Source organism: Zootoca vivipara, chromosome 14, assembly GCF_963506605.1.
Source record: "Zootoca vivipara chromosome 14, rZooViv1.1, whole genome shotgun sequence".
NCBI classification, from domain to species: domain Eukaryota; kingdom Metazoa; phylum Chordata; class Lepidosauria; order Squamata; family Lacertidae; genus Zootoca; species Zootoca vivipara.
The window spans coordinates 32,928,004-32,938,846 of NC_083289.1; the positions used below are offsets into that span (position 1 = coordinate 32,928,004).

At 42.3% G+C, this 10,843-nt stretch overlaps 1 protein-coding gene across 1 annotated transcript in view; it reads right to left on the reverse strand.

The window, feature by feature from the left end:
* RBFOX1 (RNA binding fox-1 homolog 1) overlaps positions 1–10,843 on the reverse strand; it is a 158,773-nt gene that overhangs the window by 48,184 nt on the left and 99,746 nt on the right. Inside the window, exon 10 of the mRNA XM_035132149.2 lies at positions 949–1,013. Coding sequence (XP_034988040.1) covers positions 949–1,013 — 65 coding nt within the window. The remainder of the gene's footprint in view (positions 1–948; positions 1,014–10,843) is intronic.

The window sequence follows — 10,843 nt, forward strand, 5'->3', positions numbered from 1 at the left end:
AGTTCTAAGACTTTTTGCAAATCATCCAGGTATTGTATTCCTTTCCTCTGCTTCTTTGTAAATCTAATTGATTTTAGAAGTTTTAACTGTTTTCTCTTTCAATGGAAACCTGATGTTGTCAAAGTTAAGGTATTTCTATTCTGTCTGCCATTCTGTGTGATCAGATTTTATTTGAGTTGGGTCCCTTTGCTCCCCCAATGATGTTGGACACAATCAAACTATGAATAAGCATCTGTATGTAAGTTCCACTGACTGCAATGGGAGAGAGTGAAGGCTGGGCTTCACTTACACGTTGAGCTCAGTGGGATGGGCAGTGAAATGGTGAGACCAGTGTGACGGGCAATGTTTACTCAGAAGTAAGTCCCACTGAGGTTTTCTCCGCACTTGTGAGATTCTCAACATCAACACTGTCGAACTCAATGGAACTTACTTCTAAATAAATAGAAACAGAATTGTGACATTACCATCTTATTCTGTGCATGTTTGCCCAGTAATGAAGTCCCAGATCAACAGGGACTCGCTTCCAAAATTAGGGGATGCAAGAAAGCACTGTTTCGTTTCTGCTGCTGATCATTTCCCACCAATAATGATAAGCTCTGTATATCTTTTGTTTCCATTGGCTTTAATTAGGGTTTAACATGGATTTATCTTTCACAAAGTAAAGGAACATAAAGCTAAATGTCAGGATGATGCCAGACTTTGGAGAGCCACGTGCAGCCTCTCCATTCCTTGCTAAGTTCATGGTAAATTTGGTTTAGATGTGACGATGCAGCTATCCAATATCAACTAACCTTTCTAGTAATGGCTCTTCATGGATTATATCTATGCAGCCTTATAGACCACAGCTATGCACAGAGCAAGAAAACATGGAACCTAAGCAGAGCACAAGGTGTCTAAGTAGCACAATTTCCAACTGAGGTATGTATTCAGCAGTAAATTACTTTTTACCTGTCACTGTAGGCAGCTGCGGTTGCTGTGGTCGGCTGGGCATACCTGTACGCAGCATAACCACCCTAAAACACAAAGACATTCTAATCAGATTAGAATTACAAACAGTAACAAATTTGGAGGGAGGGGGGAGAACCACATACACACAACACCCCAAATAATTAGTAACAATTAGTTTGGCTTATGAGTTTCACATACAGCTACAGAGAGCTTCAAACAGTGTAATTGTTAATGGCAGTTTCTAAAACCAGCTTGTACATTAGCTGAACGAGCTGGTGCACATCAGAAAAGGCATAATGAAAGATGAATTTACATACAAATCCAGGGCATGCCTGCTCAGAAAGGTCTCCATGAGATTTACTCCTATTGTAAGTGTGCTTGCGCGTCCAGCTTCAGAGTATTCCCTGAGTTTCATCCTCATAGTTAGACTTGCTATGCGTGTACAGAAGTTAAGTCCAGCTGAGTTCAGTGGAGCTTGCTCCTAGGCAGGTGTGCATTAGATTATGGTCTTAACCAAAGTGTGTAATTCACAGCTCTTTTTTTAAAAAGGGGGATTAGATAGATTCATGGAGAGAGAGGGGGAAACCATGACTGTTAAACCATGACAGTGAATAACAGCCCAGACACTGAGGTCCTCCTCCAAGGGTCTTCTGCTGGTTCCCTCACTGCGAGAAGTGAAGTTACAGGGAACCAAGCAGAGGGCCTTCTCGGTAGTGGCACCCTCCCTATGGAATGCCCTCCCTTCAGATGTCAAGGAGATAAAGAATTACACAACAGTTTATGTTTTGAATATGCTGTAAGCCGCCCAGATTGGCTGGGGAAACTCAGCCAGATGGGTGGGGTATAGAATTATTATTATTATTAATGAAGCCTTCAACTACAGTTGCAGTTTACCTTTGGTCACCACATGTGGAGAATCAACAGTGGGCAGGCATGAATGAAGTTGACTGAGTATTTCCTATAATTGCCAGGTGAACTTAAGGGGAATTAAGTTCCATCTGAGGATAGAGCTCTGAAGAATTTCTAGTTCATCTTCATGGTCATTCCCACACCACATCATACAAGAAAAGGGTCCAGAAATTTAGCATTCATTTTTTTAAAAAAGTAAATCAATTGGCCATTGATAAAGAAAGTCACAAAGCAAAAGGCTGAGGCAATGTTCTAAGGCTGAATAGGCAGATAGGGAGATGCTGCTGCTGCTACTGCTGCTTAGCCACTTCATCACAGTTGCTAAGCAATAAGAAGGAAGGAATGTGAGGTATTTTCTATATCTTCCCTGATGAAGAGGTCCACTTCTAACAGGAACAAGTTGCAGCAAGAAGTATAGGAACAGGAACTAAGTGAATGATTCCTTGTGACGTTGACATCTGTGTGACTGGCACAAATCACACAGGGCAAGCCTTTCCTAGTAGGGAAATAAAATTACTAGCTTCACATGTTGACATTTTATCTGTCAGATATTTCATTACTTGTATGTGACCCCTGATTTACTTTGGAAGTGCCAAATGGCATCTGGATCAACACTTTTAAAAGAGATTCTACAACAGGATGGACCTTGGTCAGATGGTGCAATGCAGTTTCTTAGACAGGAGTTCCAATTCATTTATGATCATCTGTAAAGGTAAAGGGGCCCCTGACCATCAGGTCCAGTTGTGTCCGACTCTGGGGTTGCGGCGCTCAGCTCGCTCTATAGGCCGAGGGAGCTGGCGTTTGTCTGCAGACAGCTTCCGGGTCATGTGGCCAGCATGACAAAGCCGCTTCTGGCGAACCAGAGCAGCGCACGGAAACGCCGTTTACCTTCCCGCCGGAGCGGTCCCTATTTATCTACTTGCACTTTGATGTGCTTTCGAACTGCTAGGTGGGCAGGAGCTGGGACCGAGCAACAGGAGCTCACCCCGTTGCAGGGATTCGAACCGCCAACCTTCTGATCAGCAAGCTCTAGACTCTATGGTTTAACCCACAGCGCCACTTGGGTCCCTATGATCATCTGAGAATACCTCCAATTACATTGCACAGTTGGTTGCAACTTCCTTTTAGCCTTGTTACTACTAGTAGTAGTATACCCCAACCATCTTACTGGGTTGCCCGAGCCACTCTGGGCAACTTTCAACATATATTAAAACATAATAAAACATTAAACATACGTAGTTATTGAAAAAAGGTTAGCACTGCAGCCTCTATCTGACTGCTTGCCTGAACTTCTGTATTTATTATGCATACTTTTAAATGAAATGCATATATTCAGGGGCGCCAACCTGAATAAAATATTGGGGGAGTGGCAGATAAGCCCCGCCCCGAATCCTAGCAACAGTGCTGGTGAAGGTTTATTCCCCACCCAACTTTTTATCTCCAAAACAGTTCTGGTGGTGTTGACTGGTCTCAAAAACAAGAGTCTGGTCCAGGGCTACTCTGCATTCTTAAAACTAAAAAGGAACTTGAACCGAACTCTCCTCACGCCCAAGTTTCTAGGCTTCTGTGCCACTTGCATCCAAAATCAATGAAGGCTGGCTGCAAAATTATGTATTTGCCTGCTTGGGCATATTTTTAGGACCCATCTTATTTCTGTGACAGTAAGTTGTTTTAAATTGCTTTCAAATACTGAGTTTCATTTGTTGTAAACTGCCCTGGGACCTTGGGGTAAAGGGCAGATTAACAACAACAACAACAACAACAACAACAACTGGGGAGCTTTTCCCTTCCAGGCATCAGGGACTGGCTGGATGACGAGGAATGGTGGGAGGCGTCAGCTGGGGAACCACCAAGGGTAGCCCAGAAGAGGAAGACTGGCTTTGTGTGTGCTGACCTGCATATGAACCAGCCCTCCTAGTAAACTAGGCACTCCTAGTTTAATTTTTTTAAAAAAATGATAAGCAACCAGGTGCTACTTCCTCTCTCATCCTAGTAGATCTCCTTGAATCCGCCCCATGAAGCAAGCAGTTTGCATTCTCTCTTTCTCTCCACTCCAGTCATAAAGACTGTACAGTAATAAATTATGTCAGAGGTTTTTGCCCAATCCCTGCTCTCTTGCCATTAGGCAACCATTTTACAAGTCCATTTAGAAAGCTTCTTCGAACAATGCCCATGAACTTTGCCCCCCTCCTGGCTCCATCAAATATTTTACTTGTAGGGGAGCAAAGGGGAGAGAAAATCTTGGTGAAAATCTCTTGGTGTTTATACATTGCTTCCGAGTGAAGCAAGGATTGCTTGTAAGTGTCACTACTTTCATCTCAGCAGGCTCCCCAGGTGCCCATGTCAGCATTAAAACCCATCATACCTGAAGGAGCGTCTCCACCCCCATCGTTCTTCCCGGACACTGAGGTCCAGTGCCGAGGGCCTTCTGCCGGTTCCCTCCCTGCGAGAAGCCAAGTTACAGGGAACCAGGCAGAGGGCCTTCTCGGTAGTGGCACCCGCCCTGTGGAATGCCCTCCCACCAGATGTCAAAAAGAAAAACAACTACCAGACTTTTAGAGGACATCTGAAGGCAGCCCTGTTTAGGGAAGCTTTTAATCTTTAATAAATTAGTGTATTCTAATATTTCTGTTGGAAGCCGCGTAGAGTGGCTGGGGAAACCCAGCCAGATGGGCAGGGTATAAATAATAAATAATAAATAAATAATTGCTATTATTATCATTATCATGGGGGGAACTACTTCCAAGGGCACGATCAGGAACATGGTCACCTGGGGAGGCTGCAGAATGCTGGGGAAATGTTATTTTTTTGGGGGGGGGACCACATATGCCACTCTCAGCCACTCACAATGATAAGATACATTCAAAACTCTACTTCCCCAGAAAGTCTTAATAAATTCTCAAGTGCCCTGAAAATGAGGCAGGAAAATGGAAATCTCCTTCAAAACAAGGGAAAGGGGTGGGTGGGGACTTGCAAGAATTTGGAAGGCAGATATGAATGCTCTAACTTCACTGGATTATTGAATAGTTTGCAACGAAGGACTCCACTCCCCCAGAATTAACATTTACTTGTTAGATGTGACAAGTAAAACTGTTCCATTATAAGCAAGTGAGGGGTGGGGGTGGGGGATCTTGGAAAGGAACTGTGTGCAGTGGTGCATTGATGATCAAACTGTGAAAACAGCCATGCTTCCTGTTCAATGGACCACGGAGTTATATCAACCGTTTCCAAATGATCTCACAGCATGCCAATTAACAGTCAGAACCCGGTCTCCATAGATAAGGCAAACAACATTTACATCCCAATTAGAATCTGCCCGTTCCATTTTCCTCTGGGATTCAAGGGTCTTCCCCCTCCCCCCATAGTTTACAAGATAACGAAGAGGAGGGGAGATCAATTGGCTTTCACAAGATTTCCCAACTCCTGGCTTTTACTGCTGAAGTGAGCACAACAATTTCGGGAGGAGAGGATTTCCCCATCCAGTCACTTTATAATCCCTTGGTTTTGCTCTGCCCTGCATTTTGCCTGCATTTCAATTTAACTAGGAAACTCATGAAAATGAATTCCAGGGTTGGTGCATACTATTTGTATACCCCAAGCTACTAAATCACACATATACTTTGGAAGTAAGTAAGTAAGTAAATACACATTTGTATTCTTTTCATACAGTTCTTTGAATATGCACTTGTGTTTTGATAAAACACAAATGCAGTATAATCTTGGTACAATGACAAGGGGGTTTCAGTTACAGGTAGGTAGCCGTGTTGGTCTGGATCGAAGTAAAATAAAAAAATTCCTTCAGTAGCACCTTAAAGACCAACTAAGTTTTTATTTTGGTATGAGCTTTCGTGTGCATGCACACTTCTTCAGATACAGTGAAATGGAAGTTTCCAGGCACTTATGTAGAGAAGGGGTGGGGAGGGGTGGGGATGGGGAGGGGGGATCACTCAGAAGGGTGGTGGAAATGGGTGATTGACTGACTGGTTTCAATATCCCCCTCCCCATTCCTGAGAGATTAACAGAGAGCAGTCTGATTCTTCTGTCAATCTCCATTTTTTCAGTTTCTCATTTCTCCCCAATCTTAAATCCAGTTTGCCACATTAACTTATCAGTTTGTGTGTGTTTAAGAAAAGCCCTCACAAAAATTACCCAGGATTGCACGTATCTCCTAATGGACACTTTTTAGTATGCAATTTTGCCTCCAGATTTGAAAGAACTTCCCTTCAGATAATGGACGTTTGCATCTTATATTTACTCATATGCATTTTTGTAGAATTTGTTTGGAGAATTTCATTGCAAAATTCAGTGCGACTTTCAAAATTTTGCCGTGTTTTGGTCCATATATAGTTTCATATAAAAATGCAAACAGAGCTAGATTTCTCCACCTTGCCCTAACTGCATGAGGGAGAAAGTGGGGTCATGCCTGTTGTTGGCCACCTTCCCCACCACATATTCTGATGTCCCCAATCAGTCAAGACATGTTCAGCATTAACGAAAAAGGGGTGGGTGTGTTTGACCCTGGGATCCCTGGGCAAATCAGGGTTCTTGATAATTTAAAGGAGTCCTAGGTGTGTGAGATTCTTTTGGAGGTGCCAGGCTGCCACAAAGGTTGAGGGGGCGCAGGGCACATTGCACATGTGTAACATCACACATGAAGTCATGTGCATCTCCTGACACCATTGAGGCCGGTGCAGTCTTCTGCTAAACCGCGCTGGTCCCCACACCATCTCCCGATGCTGGGGAGGCCAGTAGGACCCTTTCATTTCATTTCACTTTTAATTTGTATACAGTCATACCTCGTTTTAAGTACGCTTTGGTTTGAGTATTTTCAGTTTAAGTACTCCGCGGACCCATCTGGAACGGATTAATTCCCTTTCCATTACTTTCAATGCGAAAGTTAGCTTCAGGTTAAGTACGCTTCAGGTTAAGTACGGACTTCCAGAACCAATTACACTTATACTTCGGGTTAAGTACGCTTCAGGTTGAGTACTCTGCGGACCCGTCTGGAACGGATCAATCCACTTTCCATTACTTTCAGTGGGAAAGTTCGCTTCAGGTTAAGTATGTTTCAGGTTAATTACTCCATGGACCGTCTGGAACGGATTAATCCACTTTCCATTACTTTCAATGGGAAAGTTCGCTTCAGGTTAAGTACACTTCAGGTTAAGCACAGACTTCTGGAACCAATTGTGTACTTAAACCGAGGTACCACTGTACTGCCTTTCTATATTACTATACACAAGGTGGTTTACAAGCTGAAGAAACAACAAAATGGACATCAAAAAGCACACACGTTTCTACATCTAATAAGTCCATAAAAGGAATCTTTCTCAGTCCTCTACCAGGACTGCACCTGGGGCCTTCAGCATGTGTTTGTGTGTGTTCCAACACCTCATACCGCAAAGCCAGCTTATCTCTGAGAAATGAGCTTTTGACATCTTTTCCAGCAAGTTGACCATTTCTGCCAGATCTCTTGTTTGCTTGTTCTTAGGCTCTGTTTTTGTGAATGATTTCTCCTTAATACTTTCACCCTGCATATGTGTAAATCCACATATGCCCATAACCACATCCTCTCCCTCCCCCCCTCTCTCTCACACACACTCACACTCACACACACAGTATTATTGTCTCTATTTCATGCTGTTCTTGTCCAAGCAATGTCTCTGCTGTCAGGTTTTTCTATTTCTTCCCTTCTCTTCACCACAGAGATTTGGTTTATTCCATTTAAACCAGCTAACCAAGCCAGAGCTGGGTGGTAATCGATCTCAGAGCCAGTCAATATTTCAGGACTCTGCAGGGAACTAATAAATTCTGAATCACATATTTTCTCTCTCCTACACATCTAGATTTTATTCTCCTCCGCAAACGATGGAAAGGGGCAGAGTGAAAACAACCGTAGAGAGAAAATTGAGCTGTGGTCTAGGTGCTCTCCTTGAAGAAATATGAAAATACTCAGCGGAGCCCATCAAAGTTGAATCATGGCTTTCCATTTTTGTTCAGGCCTTCACTGGCAAGGAAAAGGAAGCTTCATGTGAGCCATGATGAGGCAGAAAATTCTCACAGAGTTCAAATAGAATCGCTCACATGCCTGACATTCCTTGGGATGCTTCGAATCATCAATCAATCCATTCATCCGTCAATCAAGGGTACCCAAAAATGATAACCAGTTGTGGTTGGTAACCATGGGGGCTGCTGGGCTGGAAGGCAGGGATACCCAAAAGTAGGTGGAACCAGAGCTCATGGCAGGCAGAGCCAACTAATTCTTGTTTTGTCCCCATCCTCTTCTCTGTTGAGTTCTACAAGGGCAATGCTGATATTGAGGAGGAAGTTTCTGTTAAATGTAATTGTTTAATTGTACATAGAAATGTAAAATAACTCTGAATGTGTATTGCTAAAGGGTTTATATTGGAAAATTATATTGAGATAAAGTAGGAGTACTCAAAGTGCCACCAGGTTGATAATTAACTGTTGATGTATCTCTGCTCTCTCACATGCTGCTTTAACCTTAAATCACATGAATAAAGTATTCAGTTGCAAATTGCCATTTTGTGTGAGTCTTTGTTCTCTGAAAGCCACCAAAGACAAAGGATTGCTAATGACCTCTCTCTTGAAGAGAAAGCAGGGCCAGGCTGTAATGGGAGTCTGTGCAGAGAGAAAGACCTTTGATTTTAGGTCAGTTTGTAGTTGTTTTATATTTGCATGCTTGGACAAGCATTTAACATCATGCAACTATCTAAATGTACCATTACTTGGTTTTTGTGTCAGTTTGAAGAACGTTCTGTTACTAAAGTTTTGGAACCAAATATTTTGGTCTTGACCATTTTTCCCCCCTAAGAGGAGTCAGTTTTTATTTACCCCATTGCTTCAAACTGCACAATATTAATATCTTCAATAGTTTCTGGTATGTTTTTAAAGGCATTGTGAAAATTCATGAGTGCTCATTTCTCTTCATATAGACTTTTTGTCTACAATTTTTCCTAACTGTATGCAATTCCCCTAATATGCACTTCTCTGTGTTATTTTCACTAATATATGAAATTTTATGTTCATTTTCCCCTCATATACTCATATACTCACTTCTTCTTTGCCAAGGTGAAGGGGCAGGTTGTGAATAGGAGAGGCTGTTATGGAAAACACTCACTATTGGTTTTGAGTATTCAACTGAAATGTTGGAAAACCTGAGATGATTCTCAAGATGAGTCTGGGTGGCTTGTCTTACATCACTAGGAAGAATTCCCAAACTTACTTTGATTTTTGCTTTGTGCAAAATACCTGCAGTTACTTCCTTTACTACATCAGCTATCAAATGTGTTTCTAAATTACATTTGTCTTTACATTTCTGTGTTGCAAACAGCTATTTCAAATTGCATTTATTCCATATAGGGAGTTGTGAATATATATATATATATTCACAACTCCCTATTACAAAAAAAAGTCTTCACATCCCCTAGAAGCTACACTTCTCCTTCTTTTTGTCACTGAACATGCAAATGATTTCAGCTTAAATGTCTCAAAAGTAACATTGGTAATAAATAAAAATTATAGGTTTTCCCTTCCTCCAAGTACCACTTAATGAATTCTTAATGTTCATTCCAATTTAATGTAATCAATCTCTTGCTATACCAATGCTGATGATGCAACAGCAACACAATTAGGCTGCAGAAAGCTATACGTAGTGACAAAATGAGGTTTAATTACCTCTGTTTTTAGGATTGATTGCTTAGAGATTGAAGGCTGTCTTATATGATTAAGATCTGAAATTACAGTATGGTTTAAAGATAAAGGTAAAGGACCCCTGACAGTTAAGTCCTGTCGCAAACGACTCTGGGGTCGCAGCACTCATCTTGCTTTACAGGCCGAGGGAGCCGATGTTTGTCCGCAGATAGTTTTTCCGGGTCATGTGTCCAGCATGACTAAGCCACTTCTGGTAAAACCAGAGCAGCACACGGAAATGCCATTTACCTTCCCACTGGAGCGGTACCTATTTATCTACTTGCACTTTGACGTGCTTTCGAACTGCTAGGTGGGCAGGAGCAGGGACCGAGCAATGGGAGCTCACCCCGTCACGGGGATTCGAACCGCCGACCTTCTGGTCGGCAAGCCCAAGGCTCAGTGGTTTACACCACAGCGCCACCCGTGTCACATTATGGTTTAGAGGTAGCTTAATTCTTTATGGAATTATCAAGGTACAAAGAGAGATTTTTAAAGTTTATTACATGTTTTGGAAGACACAGAATCTGTCCTGAGCATAATCCAGTTCTGTTGCTCTCAAACATCCTAACTTTACACTTAAATCTCTAGTATCAAGGGTATGTATGCATTGCAAAAGCTTATGTGAAAGTTGCACAAGTCAGGTCTAATAAACACAATTGTTACTTCCTATGAACTGTATCAGGCTATACCCAACATTTCCATGTTTCTGTTATGGGAGTCTCTCCTTTTTTCCCCTGCCCAGAAAAGCCTACCAAGCACTTTGGCCTTTTCATTCAGCAAGTCTTGATTAACGTCAAAGAAACCACAATATTTCCTAGTTTGCAGTCTGAAAACACCAATGGAAAGCAATCTTATGCAGCGCCCACAAAGCATTTCTTTCCATTTCTCATACATTTCCCTGACTGTTAAATTCGGCATTCTGACTGAGTTTTCACACTACAGTGGTACCTCGAGTTACGGACGCTTCAGGTTACAGACTCCGCTAGCCCAGAAATAGTACCTCGGATTAAGAACTTTTACCTCAGGATGAGAACAGGAATCACGCGGCGGTGGCGGCAGTGGGAGGCCCCATTAGCTAAAGTGGTACCTCAGCTTAAGAACAGTTTCAGGTTAAGAACGGACCTCCGGAATGAATTAAGTTCTTAACCCGAGGTACCACTGTACATCAAAACCACTTCTGAAAATCTAGCAGACTGTAACCTGTTTAGTGCTCATTTCCATGTTATCTGATTCCAGAAAGAAAAATAAATCTGGTTACAGACCACTTAATCTA